Here is a 25304-nt window from a genome sequence, read left to right on the forward strand (position 1 = left end):
GGCTGGCAGGGTAGATTAACAGAACAGACCCCACTGTGGCGCAGTGGCAAGTTAAGGGAGGTGCAGACCCTAAAAGGCTTCTCGCGGTGGGAAATGCTTGGAATTGAGCACCTGGTGGATATCTGGAGACGGCAGGCTAGGATATCTTTTGCCGATCTAAGGCAGGAATACGACACGGCAGACACAGAACATTATAGATACTTGCAACTGGGCCATGCCAGATTCAGTCTCCATTAGAAGACCGACTTTTTCCAGACCCCATGCCTTACAAGGTTATTTCGCTGGTATACAGGAAATCACTCAAAAAAACTCACCAGATGTAATGCTACACCTATGTCAGAAGTGGTCAGACGACCTAGGTGACATAGATGAAGAAGAGTGGGTTGAATGCCAAAACAACAATTGATGGACAGAATGCAGAACAATGTCATACATTCACTCCAGTACAGAGATCTGGTCCTAAATCCATCGTTTTTTTGCTCACCATGCCATTCCAGTTTGGACCCAGCCATATGCAACTCAGTCTTGACCCTGCGCCCAATGGGAACAGTCCAGCCCGAACTGCTAGGCCAGGTCCTCCCTGGACTGGAAAGAAGCATCCTAGGACTGTATCACGGTTTGGGTTTTGTATATGAAAGATAAAGATTTGTCTAGGGATACTGATGTATATCCACGATAATAACATCTAAAAACATGTTTTTAAATTGTAAGGTTTTTTTATTGTGTTTGTATTGTTATTTGCAGCCCTGAAGAAGCCCACATGGGTGAAACTCGTTAGCTACTGTGTATTACATATTGAATAAAAGGATATACAAAACCACCTAGTGAAAGAATTACTATTTTTGTCATTGCAGTCATCTTTCTGCTGTGGGATTAAAACCCTATGAATGTTTGCCTTTACAATAATGCCTCTCTCATCTCTTGTGTTCATGTGCTGCATTTGAAACTATTTTGGGTGACTGGTTTCGGGAGGTGGGCATTGATTGTTAGCAACTGCATGTAGTATTTTCAAATTCATTGTGTTTTACCTGGAAACAGGTGGTTGACGCAGCAAGACATACCATGCCACTGTGCCTGTATGTAGTAGAACGATGGATTTAACCCAGATCTCGAGTGGGGGTGCATGTATGATTTATTCAGCATTCCGTCCATCATTTGTTTGGGTAGCACTTTTCACCCTAAGTGGGATGGGTATGCCCAGACGTGGGTCCCCTGCTCACTGTGCCACTGGATTCAAGCTAGCCTGGCTGATAAAGGGTAATACACAGAAACCAGTCGCAGGATGCTTGTTTCCAGTCCAGGGAGGACCTGGCTTGGCAGTTTGGTCTGGACTGTTACCATGTGGCACAGGGTCAAGACTGAATTGCATATGGCTGGGTCCAAACTGGGGTGGCATGGTGAGCAAAAGAACAATGGATTTAACCCAGATCTCTTGACTGGGGGTGAATGTATGATTTATTCAGCATTCCGTCCATCATTTGGTGGCGTAGAAGAGTGGGTTGATGCATTACAGAGGCCAAGGGAAATATCCACTAGGACCAGGTTCCGCTTGATTCAATTGCGAATTCTACACAGATCCTACTATTCCCGAACCCTTCTCTTTAAAATAGGGAGAGCACCGTCACTGTGTCTTCGAGGTTGCGACCAGGAAGCAACATACTTTCATATACTATGGGCATGCCCACTCATTCAGTCATTCTGGGTACAAATCACAGAGGTGTTGGCTCAAGTCTTATTCAATACAATCTCAATGAATGCAAAATAACTACTACTTAATGTATCTGGGGGAAGAAGCTCGACCCAGGTACCAACACATCTGGATGACCCTAGCATTGGGAGTGGCTAAGAGAAACATTGCCCGGGCGTGGGGTGTTCCGGAGCCTCCATCAGTGGGGGAATGGATGTCAGTCATGGACTGGTGTCAAAATGCGGAACAAGTGGTATATCTGGGGTTGGGATGCCCAAACAATTGGGAAAAAGTTTGGAGGAAATTTAGAGGGGTTTAGTGTTTTGATTGTTTTAGACGGGAAACTAGCTCACAGGGCCTTTTAGGAATTTTTTATTTGTATTGTGTGCCTGAGAAAAATCAGTAATATTGCGATAAAATGTGATGGCGTTTAATGGATGCTTCCTGGTTGTTGTTTCACCATGAAAGTAACTGGAAAATGTATGCATTACCTGTACAAGCTGTTTGATGCAAAATCAATAAAAACATGTTTTAAAAAAAATACCATTCTCTCATTCTGCCAAATCTTGATTATGCAAACAGACTCTGCTTGGGGGATTACACTGTCCCTGATGAGACAGTTACAAAGAAGCCAGAACATTGTTGCAAGAACCCTTTCATATATCTATCCACTTGGCCGTTTCTTATTGGCAAGCAATTCGCTGGCTTATTGGACACTTCATTAGACTATACCTGCTCTCTCTTGTTACCAGGACAATAAAGTGGACTCCAAAGATCATAAAGCTGACCTCCTGTGCAAGATACAGGGATACAACAAGCTACAAGAGCCCTTCCCTTCAACTACCCAGCTAACCAGTTCCAACTGGACCTGCCCTGGACACTGCTGTTGGCATCTGCTAATGTGAGTACTCACCCCTAAGTGCACTTCCTGAGACCCGGAACCCTTGGCTTTGTCTGACTGGACTGATCCTACCACCCCTGAAAAACTAGGAATTTGAAACTTTTTGGCTCTAAAGACCTCTGGAAGACCAGGCAAAGCCAATCTGACCAGGGTGCTTCGATGCTGGACTCAAGAGATTCAGGTTTCTCCCATTCAGAGCTTTTCTGCAACAGCAAATCAAATTCAACGGGATGTCATGGAGAAGGTATTTAGCCTTGTGGAGCCCTCTCAAGCTGTAGACTGCAGCCATGCCCCGCTGGAGGAATCCGAGCTCCAAGAAAATGTGACTAAGTGTGAATGAAGAAATGTTGACTTGACGAAAGTGCCAAAAGTATCTGGCCAGCACAAAATTCACATTTCTTCCGTTCCAAGATTTCCAGACAAAAACCAATTGCTTCACCGGGCCCTCGTCCGATGGCCAATGACCTTGTAGAGCACTTCTCAGCCACAACATAGTGCCTTGCCCTGCTGAAGATTTTGGACTTCCTTTTTTTAGATTAACTCCCAAGGTAAAACTTTTGACCCGCGCTCCATTGTGGTCAAATTGTGCATACGTCCCGGTCTCCCGTAAACAGCTGACTGTGGTTCGCGCTTAACAATGTTTGGCGCTACTTTTATTTTAAACCTTAAAAATATATCTCTCCAGTTCCTCTTATTAGATGTTTCCCATGTTGGTGTCATTTAATTTATTTCAATTTACTCTATTTTTTCAAAACTCGTTTTGGATTTTTCTGGTGTTATATTTCGACTTAGTTACTGCTTTGGTACTACAAAAATAATTTACACATTCGTTGTAAGTTAAGTCTGCTGGCTCTGCGTCCTGGCTACCATGGGGTTAAGCTTAGATTAATCTAGTGACTTTAATGGTTCAGTCTGAGAGGGATTGTGTTTGCTGCTTACGGTGGGTAGTCATCTCCTTAATTAACAACCCAATTTCTAATACTATTACAGGTGCTACACAAGGGTGGACTCTTCAAGCATACATGGCCGTTTATATAATGGTTGCATCTTTCATGTTCCTGGGTAGACCCTACATAGCATATACTGCGGCTGGTGGTCTAAAGCACATACTTATGGGTTGCTCCCTTCACCCTGGTGTAAACTGACTCCTCAGAGCAAATATAATGGCTGGATGTATTACCCCTCCCCCCGTTGCTCTAGGGTGTAGCTCTCAAGACTTTCCAATACTAGTATCTTTCTGAGCAGTTTCCTATACCAAAAACAAACACAACATTTTCTACATAGACCACATTACACTCACACATAGTGTGCTGTTCCATACATCAGCATTCAATGCTTAAGCACCATATATGACTCTTTTTTGCTTTGATACATACCAAACACAGAGAAAATAGGGCCGTGGTTCTCACACAAACCCAAAATTCTACCCATCTGGGTCTCATTTCAAATATATACTAGTTCTACCAAAGGACATCTATGAATTAGCATGCTAACTGTCCACAAATACACTTCAGCACCTCGTCCGTGGTATAAAGTGCATTATCGATGCAAATATCACACAATTTATTGGAAGAACAATAATCCCAGATATACAATGCAATTCAAGAATTTCAATAATATGTTTTCCAGACTTCTTATGGTTATGAACCTGGCTCCCAGATTCAACAGATCAAATTGAGGCACAATCAAGAATGCTGTGACCCCACTGGCGTTTGGTGTTAGATCACACATTTATTTGTTGTCATTCAGAAAGGAACATTCATCTCCTTGGCTTCCTGCACAAATTGAGCAGTTATTTCCCATGATGCCGTCACATTCCCATTAGGAGACACAGTCATGCTTTCACAGTACTACTAAAAACAAAATATATTCTAAGTCAGGGTCTAAACCTTGAACTCCATCAGATTTCCCTAGGCTAATCCTCCTCACCAGAAACATCCATGTTGCCTTCCCACCAGGGGCAGATATTTTTATCACCCCTCAAGTTCCATCAGTTAGTCTTTTGAGAACGTTGGATGTGGGGGGAGGGGGGCATATAGCACATCTTCTTTATCATAGGTGCGGGCAAGCAGCCAAGCACCAGGCATTGCTTCGTACACTACATCCTTATTGCAGACCGCGGGCTGACATGCCAGAATTTTCACAAACAGGGCAGGTGTGCTGAACATAAAGGGCACCTTTGTGGTAGATTTCAGTATTTTGTGGATCTAATTCAAACACACAACATCGTAAGCTGCAACTTGGAGTGTTCATTCTACAAGTAGAAGTGGTTTATAGAATGGAAAATAAAGAACAGCTATTGGTCAGGTCTATAACAGCCTTAATGAACAAGTTAACTTTGGTAACTCCTTAAATGGTAGAGCGTTCTAGAGAGTTCATGAGCAGTACCCCTGCGCGCCGGTAGGTGGTGTTGTTCGGCATTCGCAGACCTATAAAGGCACCACCTAGGTGCGCTTATATCTGATTTTTTCACAACCTTCCATGCCAGAAGGGCGGACCCATGAAGAACACTGACCACTGGTGTGCAAAACTAGGACCCGGACAGGTATCAGACCTGTCCCTAGAAATCTGTTCGCAATGAGGGGAGAGAGGATGGATTGCTAAGGAATCTGCGGCTAGATAAGATTCTTTACCACATAAGGCGTTACCGAAAGTAAGTAACTTGTTAATCTGATAGAGACTTCTAACCACTGATTCCATACCTTAGAACGGATGACCAAGCAATACAATCCCCGGTGGGGGGTAGCGGACCAATTTCAAATAAGGATTTCCTGCAGGACCGAACTGGCAAAGTGCCCATCCCTATATCCATACAGTCGTGTTTGGTGAACGTATTCAGTGAAGCCCACATTGCTGCCTGGCAGATGTCCAGGGCCAGAACGCCGTGGGCTAGACAAGTGGTTGCAGCATTAGCTTTGGTGAAATGAGCTCGCAAGCCTTAAGAAGGCTGCTGCTTGGCCAGGGCATAGCAGATTTTAAGGAAGAGCATGACCCATCTGGAGATGGTCTGCTTCTGCACAGCTCCACACCTCTTCGCACCAACATACCCCACAAAGAGCTGGTCGGCCACCCGAAAAATCTTGTTTGCGGTCAAGGTAGAAAAACAACGCTCTTTTTGGGTCCAGGCGGTGGAGTCGCTCTTCTTGTTTATAGGGGTGTGGAGGAGCGTACAAATTAGGCAGTGTGATGGATTGGCCTAGGTGAAATGGAGTGACGACCACTTTCGGAATAAAGGAGGCATTGTGCGAAGCACCAGTCTGTCAGGATAGACTGATAAGTAAGGCAGCGTGGATGACAAGGACTGTGCTCACTTACTCTACGGAAAGATGTAATAGCCACAAGGAAGGCTGTTTTAATAATAAGAAGCCTTAGGGGCCAATTATGAAGAAGCTCGAAAGGAGCACACATTAAGAATTTTACCACCAAATTAAGATCCTACTGAGGCATGATGAATGGTGGAGGAAGGAAGAGATGAACAAGACCTTTCAGAAATCTATGTACAATAGGGGATTTGAAAAGAAAGGGTTGGTCAAGCAGCCGCAAAATAGCCAAATAGCAGCGCCAAAATAGCCGAGAGAGCCGACGGATTGCCCTTTGAAAGTGCCCAGAGCACACCCCTGCTGGGCAAGGGAAAAAATGAATAGTAACACTTCAGAATGGGGGGCAGAAAGGCGATCAATGTCTTTTTCTGCACAGCATGTCACAAACTTATAAGAGTATACTGTCTTGGTTGAGGGACATCTAGTTGCCAAGATGATGTTGCAGACTTCGGGAGGAAGGTCGAAAGCTGTCAGCTGGCGCAGCTCAATCTCCACGCAAGAAGGCGGAGCCTAGACAGTACTCTCCCATGCTGCCGCGACAGAAGATCCTCCCGAAGAGGCAGCCTGATTGGTGGATGCTCAGTAGCTCGGGATACTAGACTCTCCATGCCAAGTCTAGAGACACAAGGATAACTTGGGCCTAATTGTTCCTAATGTTATTTAGAACTCTGTGCAGGAGTGGTATGGGTGGAAAGGCGTATAAGAGGCTGGTGCTCCACTCGAGACGAAAAGCATCTCTGAGCGAGAGCTGTCTTGGAGACTTCAACACACAAAATTACTGACATTGAATGTTCTCAGTGGAGATCTAACCAAGGCTCTCCCCACTGTTGAAACAGACCCAATTTGTGGTCCGCAAGGCATCGACGGCTGAGAGCCCGCCAGGTGTTGAACCACCAGCGATATGCCCTTCTGTTCCAGCCATGTCCAGAGACCACCGGCCTCCTGACAAGGGGTCCACAACCCCATTCCGCTCTGTTTGTTGAGGTACCACATCGTGGTGGTGTCCTTGGACACCTCCACTAACCTTCCCTTGATGTGGAGTCCGGATTCTGACAGAGACCAGAGTCCTCTGATCTCCCCCTCTCCCAGATGCCGCCCCATCCAAGGAGTAACGCATCTGGCACTAATGTGAGCTCTGGTTGGGGAAGGGAGAGAGGTCTGCCCCTGACCAAATTGCAGTTCGTTAGCCATCACTACAGATCTTTCACAGCTCCTTGCGAGATCTGGTCCCCCAATGCTGTGCTCATTGAAACTTAAGGTATAACTGGAGAGCTCACATATGCTATCATGTATGAGTTACCAGCAGGATGCAGGAGGCCATGAGTCCCAACAGCCTCGTGCTCTACCTCACTGAAATCCAGGATAGAGTATGAAACATCGGTATCATAGCCGGAATATCCTGGATTTGCCGCTCTGGAGAATAAGCCCAAAACCGCTGTGTCCAGAACACCTAGGATTAAAGGGAGCGTCTGAGAGAGAGTCAGGTGTGACTTCAGCATGTTGATAGTGAACCTCAGCGAGTGCAGGTTTGCCTTAGTCTGGAGGTTGGAGACGACGGCCTGGGGCGAGCCTGCCATTAATATCCATTCATCAAGATAAGGAAAATCTGGCACCCCTTAACTCCGCCAATGAGGTGCAACCTCCACCATCACCTTGGTGAGCACCCGAGGGGCGATGTATGTACAGAAGCGATCATGGTGAACTGAAAGTGCTTGTGGCCCACAGTGAGCCGAAGGTAACGCCCGTTGGGCAGGCAGGACAGGAATGTGGAAATAGATGACCTGCAAGTCCAACACTACCATCCATACTACTGGGTCCAGGGCAGCCAGAACTTGAGCTAACGTGAGATTTTGAATTTCTCCTTTTTGAGGAAGTAGTTGAGAGCCCATAGGTCTAGAATAGGACGAAGGCTTCCGTCCTTATTGGGGACCAGAAAGGAGCAGGAATAGCAACCACAGATCATCTGGTTTTGTCATTTCAAGTCACAGTTGGAGTTGGTATTCCAAAGTGTCAGCTCTTGCGGCGCGTAACTTAAAGCATGTTTTCATAAAGGCGCCTTGTTTTTCCAGGGTTGGGTAAAAAGGTCACACCCCGGCTGAATTTGTGCTGAGGAGGTGTGTTTTGGGGGGCAAAACCCCCTTCTGTAGGTGCTCACTAACATTTTATCCAGCAGATTGGAACCGTTTCCAAGCATGAGCTCTGATCCATAGACTAGAGTGGGTAGCAGTTTAGCACAAATCACTTTCATTAAGGGATGGAGGGAGGGACCAGAAAGATATTTTTCGAAAGCTTTAAAAAGCATGTGTAGTAAGGTGGCTGCTTTAGACTTTAAGGCCTCCTTGTGGGGGAGGAAAGTTCCACGATTATCCATGATCACGCCCAGGAATTTATATTTCGCAGAGATTTTAGCTTGGAGGCCATTCAGGTTCCACTGGCCTGGTTTCTTTCTCTTTCTGTCCATTTTCATTATTATCTCTGGATTGATGAAAAGTTCATTGTGTTTCGTATAGATGTACAGTTTGTCCAAAAGCCGTTGTAGCCCCACTCTGGTTTTGGATATTAAAAGGGCATCATATGCTTAAAAGAGGCAGCAGATTGATTTGCCTCCAAGCTTTGGAGCATATGCATTCACTTCGCCTAGGGCTATCAGGAGATCTGCCAGAAATATATTGAAAAGCAAGGGGGCTAAGACACATCCTTGTTTTAAACCTGTAGAGGTTTGTATTTTTTGTGTCAAGGAGGCACTGTCTCCCAGTTTTACTTGGAGCCTATAATTTGAGTACAAGTTGATAATACTTTTCAGTAATGGAGGCGGGATATTCCTAGCTGCTAGCTTCTGCCAGAGGATGTTTTGTGGAACTGAATCAAAGGCTGCTTTGAAATCCACAAGCATGGATACAGCAAGGATTTAGAGTGAACTGTTTTTTCAGCCACTATTGCCAGAGCCAGAAGGATTGCAGTAATCCCCAACCCCTTTCTAAAATCTGTTTGATGGCGGAGGACAATACAATATTCATTTGCCTACAACTCGAGTTCTCCTAGTAGAAGACTTGCATAATATTTAGTCTCGTTATACAGCAGGGAAATTTGTTGATAGTTTCCCAGGTACGATGTTTTTACTCTTTTATATATCGGGTGGATTATTGCGCCTCTCCAAGATTCTGGTATCTGTGCAGTAGAGATGCAGTGGTTGTATAAAGGTGTTAATAGGGCTGCCCAATATACCAGATTGTCTTTAAAGAGTTGCTGTTGTAGGCCATTTGGCCCTTGGGCCCTGTCTCGCCTTCCCGTTGATTATGCCAACTGATGAAACTGGTAAAACCTGCAATTTCTGTGGATTAGGCGGCAAAAGATTCTATACATAGTGATTTTAAACATTCCAGATCAGCGACGGTCTCAACTGCAGGGATTCCTTTATCCCATGTGTTCGGTGCAATAATTTTGGGTGTGCCATTGCACGAGTATATGAGTTTACCACAGGGTGTTCTTGTTACTTTTTATTGATAATCCCTCAGATTTGTTTTGCCTTTCTCGATTTACAGGCAAGGAAGAGTTTAGCCCAGTAGTTGTCATGGGCAGCACGTCTGAGTGCCCATATTTCCTTTTTAAAAGACTTCAGAGTGTCTTCAATCTTTTGCCTTAGACCAGCCTCAGCTGGGTTGCTTTTGAAAGCTCTAAGCAGTTTATGCAGTTCCCTTTTACTGGACCTTATGGATGGAGGGAGCTTGCAGCACAGTCTTTTGCTTTGTGTACATGTGCCCTGCGTGAGTGCGATGGAAACTTCTGAATCAGGTTCTTGATTGGTAATTCCCAAGCATTGGCCAGACTTTTCATGAGCAGTCTGCAGCGCTCCTCAGAATCTTCTGCTGTAGCACATTTTCAAGTTAATCTCTTTAAGCTAGTAGTTGGTGGTACAGTGCCAGAGTCTAGACTTTTCGCCAGTAACTGACTTTTATTGCTTAGCTGCAAGGTTTGCTGCTTATGATCGCTGTCTAAGCAAACGTCTTACATGAAAGACTACAAGTGTCTTAACAGGGAGAGGCTTATGAAGGTTTAATCTATAACGGAGCATGATTTAGGAGCAGTGTGAGTTGGCGCAGGGGGCTGATCCTCTCTTGCTCTTCCATTCACTGATCTGAGACCGGCATGCACACATATGCCCAATATCTTCTCTCTAATGGGGTCAAGTTTTTTAAAATCGAGGATATCACTTGATGTGGGATGTTACCAAGTTCGCCTTGTATCAATACCAATTCATCTCCATAGCTGTTGGAGAATAGATTTGATTCACCTGTCAAAATCAAATGTGCCCCGACTGGCTTTTGGCTTGAGTCGGTTATTATTGACTCCAGTTTCAGTATAACCTCATGTTTTAGGTGGAGGCATTGGTGGTTGTAAATATACATTAATAGGAGTGGTGCCTTAAGGTCACATGCCAAATTTGCAACCAGTAGTTCACGTAGTGCGCTTTATTCTATATTAACATCCAAATCTGATGAACTGTAAATAACTAGGCCACCTTTAGGTTTGCGTTTTGACTTCATTTATAATGCTGAGGATCAATATTCCAAATTCCCAATCAGGGGAGTTTATTTTATGCTGCGTGTTTCCTTTAGCATTATCCTGTTGAATTGCTGCGAGTACGCAACCACTTCTACTTCATTAAGCAAATTGATCAAACCTATAACGTTCCATGAGCATATCTTCAGACCAGTAGAGGTTCTGGGTGTATGCGGGTCAGGCAATCAATTTCCTGATCAATTAGCTAAGGCCATTGGCAGCCATAGCCAGTCTGTCTCCATGTTGCTGTTTTGACGCGGCCTATATTGCCTCCTTAGTGTATCTTCCAGCCTTATTACTGTAGTTTTGGGCTGGTTATTGCTGCCTATTCCGTTTCTCAGAATTGAGAAAGTCTCATTTGGGTGACCTCTATTGTGACCGACTGTCATGGGTTCACTACAGAGCTGTACTGGGTACACTTCAGTTGAATATCTTGTTAGCCCGATGCCCCAGTCCCGGAAATGATCCTTTTCTTGCTACATTAGTCTTGCCTGTTGAGCCTTTGACCATGTTATTAAAGTCGGTTCCTTTGATTGTGTATATCTGGGTGGGAGGAACGCACTGGTTAAATGTGACAGTGGTGCATGGCTTCCAATTAGCTTCACTATATTTCCCCTATTTGATATATTGTGGGGACCTCAAGATATATATTTTGTGTAGAGTAGGATCTTACTTCTTGATTGGTGACCAATGCCTGAGCTTTGTAGTCAAGCAACACCTAGGGATGAGTTGGGGGATTACCACTGAGATTAGGGGTTGTGCCTGCAAACCGGAACTCCTCAGCGGGTGCAGAAATGTGCAGTTGATCGCCTAGACATTGAGGGCCGATTGGTAAAGAGCTTTATGCAGGTGGGGATTTTGCAGATAGCTTTAAATGATGATTTTTCACTGTAAATCGTAGGTTCCCTATGACTTTTGAAATGCCGTTCCCTGATACTGTGATTTTCTGCAGGTGTTGATTTTCAGTTAAAGTTGCTAGCTTTCATTTTGTCTAAATCTTTCAATTCTCCTAGCTAGTTACGGGTATCTTTGCTAATGAATGGTATAATGTTATCCTTCCCAGCCATTGAAGTAGTGTTGGCCTCAGACCTTGGCTGCATATGAACAGCCCATTTGATGAACCACTGTTTGTTAAGGTGGGTGCAGCATTGATTGGCTGTCAAATTTGTTTTAGTCTGGACCAGTGCCTCCTATGTTGAGCAGGTTCCAATGACCGGGAAGGGTGCTTCGTGCCTGTTGAGTAGCTGTGTCACGTTTGCCTGAGAACTGGGATATGTCCTTGCATACTATGTTCTTTTTTTCAAAGATTGAATATATTTTATTGAATAATCTGTGACCTGTAGCAGTTGGTTACCAAATAGTCAATTTTTTCTTTGCTTTCCGCAATCTTTTGTGTTCTCGTTTTCTTGGTGGTTTCCTATGTGCGGCACTTGACGTTTCATGTGTGAGATGCTTTTCTTCAGGGGGCTGCTTGGTACGTCAAGCTCAGTGCTCACTACTTCGTGAGTGGCTTTAGGAGTTCCTATTTCAAGAATTTTAGTGTTTGTACTCTTTTACTGATGGCTATGTACCCAAGATCTGATTGTGCGTGTATTTTCGCTATGCATAACATCATACTCGAGCCCAGCACTGATTGAGATGCTTTCTGTGATTCAGTACTTTGGAAACTTGGAAAAAACCTTTGGTGCGATCAGTGCATTGGGAGCCTTGGTGTACTCTTCCACCGTGGTTCTTTGCAAAATTGCTGTGCAGGTTGCAGTAGCACATGGCAGAGGGGGAGAGGTGTATAGTTTTGTTTTTGTTGGCTCTTCCACTGACTTGCTTCCATATCTAGTACCGCACAGTGGTGAGGTCATGGTTTGCTTCTTTAGGTCTGTAACAACTGATGAGAGTTTATTAAGAATTGGTGAAAATGCAAACTTTCCAAACTCTGGATACACTGGGTTAACTTTTGCTGGGGGCGACCACTGGGCCCACACGATAAGGGTGTTATCCGTGTCAAGTTTGTTGTCCATCCCCGACACACACTGCCAGGGCATTTAAAAGGTCTACTTGGACTTCTAGTTTTTCAGAGTGAAATTTTAATGATTGGACAATGGAGTGGAGTGCAGTCAGCAATGGTGATCAACAACCATTGGTCGTGCAGTTGGTGGATTTGTGGGAGGTGTTGGTCATGCTATGTGCGCACAAAGGGAAAAGGGTGGCGTTATGTCCATCACGATCAGCTTGTGCTGGTTGCTTAGCTTTCAATCTTGCGTGGGGCACCTTTTGCACCCTTGGACTGCTTCGCTGCCCATGTTTATCTTTTTGGGTTTTCTTGTGGACTTCATTAGGATTATTTACCTTATCAGGGACGATGTAGGTGTGAATAGTGCCACAGGTCCCAAGAAGCTGAGTATTGAGAGAGCCTGACTGTTTCCTGCAGTGTTCTGAATTCGATTGTGTTGGAGTCCCGCACTGGCAGGGTTAGTTTGTGGGCGGGTTTCACCGCTCCCTACTGCTTTCCGACCCCTTATGGAGTGACCCAGTGGGCCTTGAGTTTCTTTAACATGTTCTATGGGTTTCCAACATTGCCTGGTCCTAGCTCTTAATCCCACTCTTAATCTGATACCATATCTCCAACGATAATGGATGGTGGGCTCAGCAGGCCATTCTAACAGAGCTGACATTTTCCTTATGGGGTTACACGTTGCCCTGATTTATCGGATGGCTTCTTTTAGTTTGCAGAAGTGGGGCTGAAGGAGAGCCAAGAGCACCAGGCAACAAGGAAGCAGGAAGGCGGCAGGTGCAGTGTGATCCTGCCGCTGGCGCTTACACTAAACACACCGCGGCTGCAAAAATCATCACACCCGGGGAGCATAGGGAACACTGGCACCTAGATTGACCACACCAGGGCAGCAAGGATCCCCACACCTAGGGAGCACAGGGAATGCAGGTGGCGGCACCTCTGAGCTATCGGGATAGGCAGCCGGGGAAAAGAAAGCAAGTGTCTAAATTGGAATAATCCCTGAACATAGGACAGGGATCGGCAGTGGAGGACGCCTAGACGTGTTGGTTGGCACGCAGGCTCACAAAGCAGGCATAAGCTGCACAAGCCTATTGCCGGACGATTCTGTGCGACGTGGGGTGCCCGCAGCCTATTGCGAATACCACCAGACTGCTGCACTGCTGTCTGACTGGGCTGAGCCGTAGCTGGAAGTGCCCTCCTGCCTTCCCCTTTCCTCTCTTCCTGGTTGTTTTCCTCCTCCTCTAGCGAGGAGGACAGCAGGAGCCGAGCAGTCCGACCGCCGGTCTGGCCACAAAGTCAAGCAGCAGCGAGCCACTCGCACGCTTAGGGTTTCTGGATCATGTGTTCGAAGAGGCTGTCAATCTGGTATACTCTAAAATAGCAGCAATCACCTAGAACAAACATTGACAAAGCCAAAAGGTTTTGCTTATGCTATAGCTATTGGCTTTGCCAAAATGTTTTACATCATCTTTGCTGCTGTTCAGAATGGCCAAACATTTGTGGCATAGAAGACTGATCTATGAAATGGAGTGTTGAAGGGTTGTCGTAGGGTGCATTGAGTGGAGTAGGATGGCATAGTGTCGAGTAGAATGTCGGTAGTGGAGTAGCGTGGCGTAGAGTGGCGTGGCGTAGAGTGGCGTGGGGTAGAGTGGCGTGGCGTAGAGTGGCGTGGCGTAGAGTGGCGTGTTGCAGAGTGGCGTGTTGCAGAGTGGCGTGTTGCAGAGTGGCGTGTTGCAGAGTGGCGTGTTGCAGAGTGGCGTGTTGCAGAGTGGCGTGTTGCAGAGTGGCGTGTTGCAGAGTGGAGTGTTGCAGAGTGGATTAGAGTTTTGCAGACTGGATTAGAGTGTCATGAAGTGGATTAGAGTGTTTTGTTGTAGAGTGGAGTGGCGTGGAGTGGAGTGGAGGGTCATAGAATGGAGTGGTATGGATTGGAGAGTCTAGAGTGTAGTAGAGTATCACAGACTGATTAGAATAGAGCATCAGAGCGGAGTGCCCTATAATGTTGTAGAGTGTCTTAGAGTGTCAGACCAGAGTGTCGTAGAATGGAGTAGAGGAGTGTGGCACAGACTGGAGTGGCACAGAGTGGAGTGACACAGAGTGAAGTGACACAGAGTGAAGTGACACAGAGTGAAGTGACATACAGTGGACTGGCATACAGTGGACTGGCATACAGTGGAGTGTTGTGCAGTGACATAGAGTGGAGTGTTGTGCAGTGGCATAGAGTGTAGTAGAGTGGAGTGCCACAGAGAGTCACAAAGTGGAGTGGTATGGAGAGTGGATTACAGTGTTGTGGAGTAGCGTGAAATGACGTTAAGTGGAATGATATAAAGTGGAGTGGCGCAGAGTGAAGTAGAGTAGAGAGTATTGGAGTAGAGTGTCGTAGACTGGAGTGGTGTAGAGTGGGGTAGTGTATAGTGTCATACAGTGGAGCTTCATGGAATAGAGTGGAGTAGCGTCGAGTGGAGTGGAGTGGACTAGAATGCCATAGAGTGGAGTGGCATTGAGTGGTGTCAAGTGTCCTAGATTTGAGTTTGAGTGGTGTAGAGTGAAGTAACATAGAGTGGAGTAGAGTGGAGTGGAGTAGCGTGGAGAGGCGTAGTGTCAGAGTGGAGTAGAATGGAGTGGCATAGAGAGGAGAGGCGTATTGTGTAGTAGAGTGTCGTAGACTGGAATGGAGTAGAGCGTCAGAGTGGAGTGTTGTAGACTGGAGTGTACTAGAGTGGAGTACCGTATAGTGTTGTAGAGTGGTGCAGAGTAGAATGTCGAAGAGTGACGTGGCATAGAGTAAAGGTGGGAGCAGTGGAGTGGCATGGAGTGGATTGTTGTGAAGAGGAGTAGAATGTCGTGAAGTAGAGTGTCATAGAGTGGTGTGCCGTAGAGAGTCACAGAGTGAAGTGCCGTAGAGAGTCGTAGAGTAGAGAGTCGTGGAGTAGAGTGTCGCAGTGTGGAGTGGAATAGAATGGAATGGCATAGAGTGAAGTGTGAGAGTGAAGTGGTGCAAAGTGGAGTAGAGTTTCGTGGAGTAGAGTAGAATGGTGGAGAGTGGATCAGAGTGTTGTAGAATACCGTGGGTTAGAGTGGAATGAAGTAGAGTTGAGCAGCGTAGAGTGTTGTTGAGTGGAGTGTCATAGAGTGCAGTAGCGTAGAGTGGAGTGACATGCAATAGAGTGGCTTAGAATGCAATAGAGTGGAGTGTCAGAGAGGAGTTGCATGGAGTAGCGTAAAGTGATCCAGAGTGGATTGGCATAGACTGGAGTGCAGTGGAGTGTCGTAGAGTGGCATAGAGTGGACTGGCGCAGAATGGAGTAATGTGCCATAGAGTGAAGAGTGGCGTACAGTGGAGTAGCATAGAGTGAAGTGGTGTAGAGTGGAGTAGTGTGTCATAGAATGGAGTGGCACAAAGTGGAGTGGCATAGAGTAGAGAAGAGGGGCGTAGAGTGGAGGGGCTTAAGTGGAATAGAGTGGTGTAGAGTGCTGTACCGTAGAGTGAAGTATCGTTGAGTGGCGTAGATTGAAATAGAGAGGAGTGGCAAAGAGTGGAGTAGAGTGTCGTAGAGTAGAGTAGAGTGGTGTAAAATGGAGTAGAGTGGAGTGTTGTGGCGTACAGTATTATAGAGTGGAGTGTCGTGGAGTGCCATAGAGTGTTGTAGACTAGAGTGGCATAGAGTGGAGTATAGTATCGTAGAGTGGAAGGTTGTAGAGTGGCATAGAGTGGAGTAGTGGAGTGGCACAGGGTGAAGTGGTGTAGAGTGAATTAGAGTGTCGTGGAGAGTCATAGAGCGGCACAGAGTACAGTGTCCTAAAGTTAAGCGACGTAGAGTGGTGGAATTACAGTGCCGTGGAGTGGCATAGAGTGAAGTATGCACGGTGTGGTAGCGCACTGCCACTACAGACAACTCATTTTCAATTAAATTTACTTTCACAATTGCATAGACATACAGTTTTACTGATAAAATATACAGCACACAAACAATGTGTGGAAATGGGCATCACCTAGTGTATTGATTCGTTTTGATCGTATTAATCTATTTGTTTTCACTATACTTCAGAATTACAAAATAAATGTGCTATGTTTGTGCTTTCCTAATACTGATATATTCTGAAATATTTGTACAGTTAATTTACTGGCATTTAAATGTTGTTGCGTGCTGCAGAAAATAACATCCTACTGCCTTTCCAACAAGACTGTCACATAAATCCTTTCACTTTGCAGTCACAGAAAGAAAACTAAACACCAACTTCCCCTAGAAGACAGAGTCTAACATTTGACCTCTGTCTTTGGATGCACAGCAAAGGTAACAAGATAAAACCAACATTTAAAGGCCTGTTTATTACTCATTCGCTTCTGAAGTCCAGCATGGTTATTTTAGGGGTGCTTCAGCATCCCCCACTCCCCTACTTACAGCGCCTATTGCATGGGTGTGAAATTTAGGAAGCGGATTGTTTAGGGTATGCTATTAGTAAAGAGCACTGACCAAAATAAACAAGCTTGTAGCCAAAACACAGGCAAATGAGATTAGTATCAAAGATAAGTAGAACCAGTCAAGCAGAAAGCCATCGACAGAACTGCCCAACCAATTGGCGGTAGCCAGAACCTAAACAAGAAAAATCTTATTGGAGAAGGCCCGGCAGTGATGGAGGGCAATGACCCGATGGGTATACGAGCACGCGGATATATGCTTTGGAAGTTCCTATACTGGCTGGCCACCAGAGATGGGACCCCCAGAGTTGTTCCTCGGATCGAGGACACGGAGGGTCATCTTAAGGCCCGCACTTCTGACAAAGTAATCTGCAAACGCTTGCACTATCAAAAGCTATATGACCGCAGACCACAGCCCCACGAAAGGTTGTGCATCCACTGCTGGTTGAACTTCTGCTGCCTCCATTCCTCCCCTCATTAGACTGTGACCTTGACCAGCCAATTACAGCCAAGAAAATAGATGCAGCACTTTTGGTATGGTCCCAGGTAAAACACCCGGACCCAACGACTTCCCAATTGAGTACTATCGAAAATTTGGCAGTACGCTAGTTCTCCACCTGCTGGCCCTGTACGCAGATGCAGTCAAAAGGGAGGCCTTTCAATCAGAACTTGATACACCCACGTTCGTTGTTGTCCCTAAAACAGGACACTCTGGACAACTGCACCTCATATAGGCCCATGTTCCTAATTAACTCTGAGATTCAGATATTCGTTAAGATCCTAGCTAACGAGCTACGACAGACCCTGACCTTCTGGATTCATCCTGACCAATGTGGCTTTATGTCGGCCCGCAGCACCATGCACTGCATTTGTAGTCGAATTGGCCCTTTCCCAGGCACACTGCCTCCAACATCCCTTTGTCCTACTCCTAATAAACTTTGAGAAGGCATTCAACACCATTCATTGGTTCTTCTTGAACAGCGTCCTAAAAGGAGCCAGGCTAGGAACGCACTTTCGTAAACTTACCAAGTTTCTGTACTCCCAACCGTGAGCACAAGTCCAAATAAACAGTTCGCTCTCTACCCCCTGTCCCATACGCAAAGGCACGCCAAGGTTTCCCACTCTCCCCGCTCCTCTTTGCTCTGGCCATTGAGTCTCTTGCATGGCTCATACGATGTGACACCCAAATCCAAGGGCAGTCTAGGATGATGGACCGGAGGAGAGAATTGCGTTATACGTGGACGATATTCTGCTTTTTCTGTCCAATCCCAAGGCCCTGGGATCCCATTGCTTGGAGCTACTTGACATCTTATGAAGCGGCCTCCAGCCTTCAGGTGAATAAAACAATATCTCTGCTGGACCCGGTCAGAGGTGACTTGAGTTTCTGCTCTTGGTAGTTCGAAATTCACCTGGGGATACACATTTCTTTGCTCCCACAGTTAACATGGAGTCTTAATTTGACACCCATCATGACCAAAATGAAAAAAGATCTTCAGAAATGGGCATGCCTGCCACTCCACATTTTGAGACAGGTTGCCCTCTTCAAGATGCTGATACTGCCTCACTACCTGTACATGTTCCAAAGCTTCCCTCGCCCGATAACCAATCAATGGTTTAAAACCCTCAATATCGCAATTCGTTCTTTCCTATGGGTGAGTAGCCACCATCGAATGCTTCGCTAACTGCCACCAGTCTACGTACGATGGAGGAATGGGGATGGCAGATTTACAAAGATATTACACTGCCTTGAAGTTGGTTGTTATCAATGATTGGCTCAGCGGGAAACTGGCCCTACTGGGACAGAACAAAATTATGGGATTTTTGGACAGAGCACATGTGGTCCTCCTGTGCTGAAGGACTGCACTCCATCTCACAGGGTGGGACTGTAGATTGACACAGATGATTTTCCTATGGCAAGAGAAGTGGCTGCTCCATACTGCAAGACTGGAGGGATTCACAAAATGGGCTAGGATAGAATCATCCATCTTCAGGACATCTGTTCTGGTAGCCACATATAGACGTCCCACCAGACACAAGAACAGTACCACCTCTCCCATACTCAGTTTCACAAGAACCTGCAATTACTACACACACTTAAAGCTAATATCCCCCAGGACACCGACATTCCTAAATTCAGTCCCCTTGAAGTCAAGCTACTAATGAGGAAGCTCGCTCCAGGTGCCATTCCCTAGATACACTGTATCTTGGTCATTAATACCCCAAACTGATTTGCCACACTAAAACAGCGTTGGGTGATACAAGATGATGCACACTGTAGAGAGGCTAGGACGGCACCCCAAGAACTTTCTAACACACCTTAGGTTGACCCAGCTTAATTATCTCCTACATGACCCCCCTGTAGCTCCAACGTACCAGGAAGGTTTCGCAAGCTGCTTGCTTCGTATGTTCCACATCAAATCAGATGTTTTCCACGTTGCCTGGTCTTGTCCTGTGATGACTCCATACTGGTGAAGAATTGACCAAGAGCTCTCATCAGTGCTTCTCTCTCCTGTAGTAGCACTGCTGGGGCTGCTAGAAGAACTTGGTGACCCAAGGGCAGAGCACACATTCATCGGGGTCACCACATTGGTTGCAAAGCGCGACGTTGCCCATATCCCCACATCCTCCCTCAATTACTGAATGGCGGATGTGGGTGGACTGGTGTGCTCAACAAGATCAACCTATCTATGCGGCTTGGGGGTTGCCCACAAAAACACAGCAAGATATGCGGGGAAGATCATGGTATCGCTCTGACGATTGATTATCATGTGTCTATGAAATGTGGTCATGTCTGTGACTTCGTTGGCCTACATATTTTGTATATGTCCTTGAACTACAATAAAACTCATTCACAATTTTAACAAGCATTTACAATGCAATGGTCTCGGCAATATTATAGGTAGAGCTATTGGTATTGCTCATTATTTTTTTATCATTTTTGTATCCCTAAATAAATGGCATTGTCATTTCTATTGGAATTAGCTTTTTTTTTTCATATGTGATACCTATTGCATTAGCAGAGAGAGAGTGAGGTAGTGAGATAGAGAGAGAGAGTGAGGTATTGAAATAGAGAGTGAGGTAGTGAGAGAGAGTGAGGTAGATAGAGAGTAAGGTAGTGAGATACCGGACGGTCCCTCGACCAAAAAAAAGCAGCTCAACAAATATGAATTAAAATACTACGCGAATAGTTAGGACAAATCTCAAGTCTCTAAGAGATGGTAAGACACTTACTTGTCATAAAAGAGGTGCTGCTCTCCGAACTCTATTAGATGTTTCTTCTGCTTCTTGGTCAGGCTATTAATTACTTGCTTGTCGTTCCTTCTCTTGCCCATGGCGATTGTTCCTTGCAGCCAGACCTAGACTCTCAAAGGTGCACAGCTACGAATTTAGAAAGGCAGTAAAACTGGACCATCCCTAGCACCGGAAGAGTTTGTTCAAAGGTCCGGAAGCAGATCCGCGGTTGGCAGCAGGCAGCGCGGCATAAAAAATGTTTGCTGTGGTGGGCAGTGTATTGCTTCGGGGACTCCTACCGCGGCAGCAGGTGAGAGTGCAGTACTTGGTCCTTTCATAAGTGTCAAGTAAAAAATATTGAAATGCTCCTCCAGTTCAACGTCAGGAAACCAGAACATGCATTCCCTTTATGATCTGCATGGTCCATGTTCTTTGCAGCAGGCATATTAACCCTCAGCATTGCTTACTATGAACAAAACAAACAACTTCCCCGAGTCAACACTACTACACCAGACTCTGCTCTCGCCAGCAGGTTAGTAGCTATCTTGCCTTACCATTGTTTCCTGACAATTGCTGGAGGCGGGGATGGGCAGCATAGCTTTTGATCACAACGTAAACTAACAAAACAGTCATCACCCGCTGCGGTCGCACTGCCCTGGAGCCGGTCTGGAGCTAAAAGCATGCATCTTCGCTCGTACTCCTGGTAACTCGAGCCTGCCAGCAGGCTGACCTGCTCCAAGCAAAAAGGCCTTTGCGCCATCCATGTGGTTACTATAAGGTTATCCTCAGTATGCTTTTATTGTCCCTGGATTTCAAGTTTAACGCACCAGTCTGCAGAGAACCCCAATTGGCAATTTAATCCTAACAACTTTCCAGGTTTAGATTTGAAGATTGTCAATTATTTTAGAACAGGTAAGGAATGCTAATGGCATGACGTTTTATTGCTGTAATTAACAAATATTTTAGCATTTTTTGCGCTACTGAATAGCAGCACCCTTGCGCCAGGGGGTTTCCTCTAGCGGGCAATTTCTGCCGGCCGCATGATAATGCTCCGCAGCACATGGTTCTATCGGGTTGCCGTATTTACGGGCGCACTCGCCCGTTTACCGCCTGAATAGAAGATGGTTGTGCACCGTGCTCCCAATGGAAGTCCTGTCCCGTTTCTACCTGTAGGCGTGCTGCCGCTATTTAAATGGGTGGTTTTTTTTTTAAAGCATTTATATTTTGGGTTACGTGAGGGCACGTACTCCTAGACGTACTTAATGTGTGTGGGGGGGCATACCAGACCCGTCAGTTTCCGGGCCGCTGTTCTGATCTCCCTAACATCGCCAAGCTCCCCCCCCCGTTTCCTGGCTTTCCACATACCCTAAGACCATGTTAGTGGACAGGTCCGCTTTACCGGAAAACCTTTGGACGCTACATACTGCTCGTCCTCTGTGCACTGCTACCTATTGCTGTGGCGGTATTGATTTACGCTCGCATTTGGCCGCTCAGACCGAGAAGCCCAGTTTCTTGTTTTTTTTTTATTTATTTTTTTATAAACTTTCGCGCCGGCCTTGCCCTGCAAGCTGCGCAGCCACTCTGCTACCTTTGTTCATACAACCATTGCGCAGCATTTTACCTCCGAAACCACACCTTACCGTTGCCGTGCTAGGGGTGAGGCGGCGTGCTCCCGATGAGGTTATTCTTTTTGTGTCGGTCCAATCACCAAGTTGTGCCTTGGGCCACCTAGAAACGTGGCCCAAGGCGACCCTTCCCTCTTAGACGATGAAATACCGGGCTTCGGCGGCGCGCTTGGCTGTGCTGTTCGGGTACTGGGGGCTTATTACCGGCCGTGGCTGCTGGAGGTTCTTGGTTAGGTCCTGCTGGGGTGGCGGTACACTGGATTCCTTGCTCGGTTGTCTACAAAGTTGTTCAGCGCACTCAAAAACCATGGATCAGCAGCCCTAGCTCGCATGGGTTTGTCCTCGGTAAAAATGAGCGTTTGGCGGCCATCATGGAATGGGGAGAATACCGTTGAACCCAACACTACTACTGTCAGCAGTTGTCCTTAGGAGAACAGTGTCCTTCAACGAAATTAATGTTGTTGGCGAATATAATACTAATCAGCATGATAAAAGTAAATCATTTTATATGTTAAAACATTGGTTCTGGGTTTATGTTAACGTTGCCATTTTGTCAAGATAGAATGCAGCTTTATGGAAACCGCCTCGTTTACGATGCACGGACACTTCCTTGCCCAACAGAATAATTACCGATCGGGCAGGAAACCAAGAGCAGGGGGAGAGGACAAACACACCACTGCCTTTCTCCGAGGTCAAGCAGAAATGCCTCGGAGAAAGGCAGCGGCGTTTTTCGGATTCGGGGACGTGTTCCTGCTGTTCTAAAAGGGCGTGGCTAAAAAGTGGAAAGAACAGCAAGGAACACGCCCCCGAATCTGAAAAAGACGGAGCCTATTTGGAGGGACGGCTCTCTCCTCCAATGGCTGGCCTCCGTTTAGGAAGCCAGCCAATGGAGGAAAGGCAAAAAGAGAGGCGGGCTAAGGAGCCACTCTCAGAAACATAGGCAACACTAAATTAATAATTAAGTACATACAAAAACACTGGCAATAATAGGAACTACCTTTTCTGAGGAAGCATTCCTTGTGAAAGACCAAAATACACTCACTCAAAGTGAGGTTAGCCAGTGGCTGAAGTATGACCCACTGCCCCTTGCTGTATGCTGTAGTGGGTGTAAAACAATATCAACGACACAACAACAGACCAATGGGCAAAAGTAGCTCACTGAAAGCCCCTTTAAGTAAGTATAAAATACATATCATTTTTGTTAAGTGAAAAGGTCTTGGCTAACGCCAGGCCTAAAAAAGGTGTAAACATTCAGCATTTTGCAGTGAAACACCCATTCTTCTCCAAAGCAGCCCAGCACTTTGCGGTTGGAGCACCTCAAAAATCACATGCACCACATACTGAGGAACTCATAACACTGGTATCTTTCACAAGTAAACACACTGGGTGGACAATAAATGAAGAAATCTGGAGCAAGTTGACATGACGATACTGCACCAAGGACACTCTGCACCACTTTGGAAAGGAATATGCTTACATTATTCATCTTGTCTTCATATGGCTTTTGGTTTAAACCACACACCATTTCGGTAGCTCTACTCTTTAACTGAAGTAATGGTACTGATTAAAAAAATGAGACTACTGTCTCTGATGTACACGAGTCTTATTCTGTATCCACTATGTTTTGTGCATGAAGAATTATGGAGATCATGTTCTAGATGCTCATGAACAACTCTTTACAAATAGAGCACAATAGGCCCAATTTGTTCTCTAATTTGCTACAGAGTCACATTTTGTGACATGGGCATGATTGGCAAACTATACTCCAGCTCACACCTCATAGATAGGATTTACACATGTCCAGGTTTATGCTAGGCGTTAGGATCAGTGGAACACTTGCCCCAAAGTATGTTATCGTTTTGAGAAATTTTAGCTTAGATTTAAGGGGGAAACGGCCTCATTTGTCCTGCTCTCCACAAATTTTCACATATCCCAAGGCTAAGTTTGAAGAAAAGGCTGCAATAATTTTACAAAAAAAATACCTCTACTAATATAATTAGGTATTTAGAAATAACCTGCTTTGCAGCTTTAATAATTCGGCATCTATAAAAACTACTTATGGTATGCTTGTCTTCTTTACCAAATAAAGCACCATCCCTGCTGCAGTTTTCACGGTCTGTTTACAATTAGAACGACACCACTGTTTACATTATTCATTAATTAGAAATTGACTTGTTGGTACTTTCATCCCATACAATTCTTTTAATGGCTTGTAAGATGCCAAATACTCAAGCTAGGTTCACGCATGAGCAACTCATCCATTAAATGGTTTCCTTTGCATTCTGGGAACTGTAGTCACGATTTTAAAGAGATCACCGATTACAAGTCTACCAAAGAAAATGAAACTGGGCTGTCTGATTAATTCCCGCACGGCTCCTGGAAGCTCCTGGAATGTTGCATTGTCACACGCACTAAAACTAACAAACGGAACAAGTAAGAAGTAAAACGGCACGAGATGTTCGACCGTTTATTGCAGTGCACTGTTAACTTGGGGGAGGGGATGTGGTCGGTTGGCTAGACTGCCGACCTTGGTGCTGGAACCAGGGGTCGAGCCTCGGGGTCGCGACCACATCCTGTGATTCTGGGAAAATCAATTAATCTCCCCGTCGCTGAATGTGTAATGTAAATACGGTGCTCGTGTAAAGCGCTTCAATACCTTCGGGTCGAGTTCGCACTATATAAATATGCACACACAAAAAAGTGCACTGTTAACTCACTCTACCTTTTTCTCACTGTTGTACCTCTGCTGTGACCCAGAGAACGCCCTGAGACCGTGCCTGCTTATGTTCTTGGTGAAAACAGTCCTTAACGGTAGCAGCATCATCTTTTCGGTATGTAGGAACACACAGCCTATGTCCACAGGGTCTGTGCCCTCTAACACGTGCTATACACTAGGTGGTACGAGGGTACAGTCAGTGGACTGTCATTTAGGAGGCGAGAGGTGAAAATGTAAGATTGCACGTAATTGGTCACTAACGCTAGATTTTGGTTGAGCACAGTGTATTGAGTTCTCATTGGAGAACGTCAAGTCAGTGTAATCCCGCCCAGTTTTCAATCAATGGAAACGGAAGAAGCAAGCTATGATATATATTCATGTAGCAGATAGCACCCATTCTAACCGCCCTCTCTGAAATTGTATGCCTTTTTTACACCGCTTTTACGCCGCATTTTGTTTGCACGTTCGGAAGCTAGCGATGTGCGAGTTGCAGTATTACTCTTTTGTATCTGTTACAACTCTCTGGGTGGATTGACTGAATGTGTGCCGTTAATATAAAAGGGAATGTATGAAGAGTTTCAAGAGTTGTTTGGGGGATTCCCCCTAAGCAATCTTCATAGTTTAAATGGTGATTTTGTAAAAGTAAACAGTTGTCAACAATATTGGAGGACAACATTGTAATTGTATTTATATAGCATTTACTGCCCTGACGAGGCTTTGAACGGAGCCCAAAGTGGATTAGTGGTGGGTTAGTATAGGGGAAATATGAGTTGTTAAAATGTTAGCGGTGGATATGGGAGTCTGTTAGTTACATTGAATAGGAAAATGGAGGGCTA

General features: G+C 45.6%; 1 protein-coding gene across 1 annotated transcript in view; it reads right to left on the reverse strand.

Annotated features, from left to right (window-relative positions):
• Nucleotides 1–24696, reverse strand: part of LAP3 (leucine aminopeptidase 3) — a 353892-nt gene extending 329196 nt beyond the window's left edge. The window contains exon 1 of the mRNA XM_085642373.1: nucleotides 24475–24696. Coding sequence (XP_085498499.1) covers nucleotides 24475–24576 — 102 coding nt within the window. The 5' untranslated portion in view covers nucleotides 24577–24696. The remainder of the gene's footprint in view (nucleotides 1–24474) is intronic.
• Between the last annotated feature and the right edge of the window lie 608 nt (nucleotides 24697–25304).

The sequence above is a fragment of the Triturus cristatus genome, chromosome 2_2, assembly GCF_964204655.1.
Source record: "Triturus cristatus chromosome 2_2, aTriCri1.1, whole genome shotgun sequence".
NCBI lineage: Eukaryota > Metazoa > Chordata > Amphibia > Caudata > Salamandridae > Triturus > Triturus cristatus.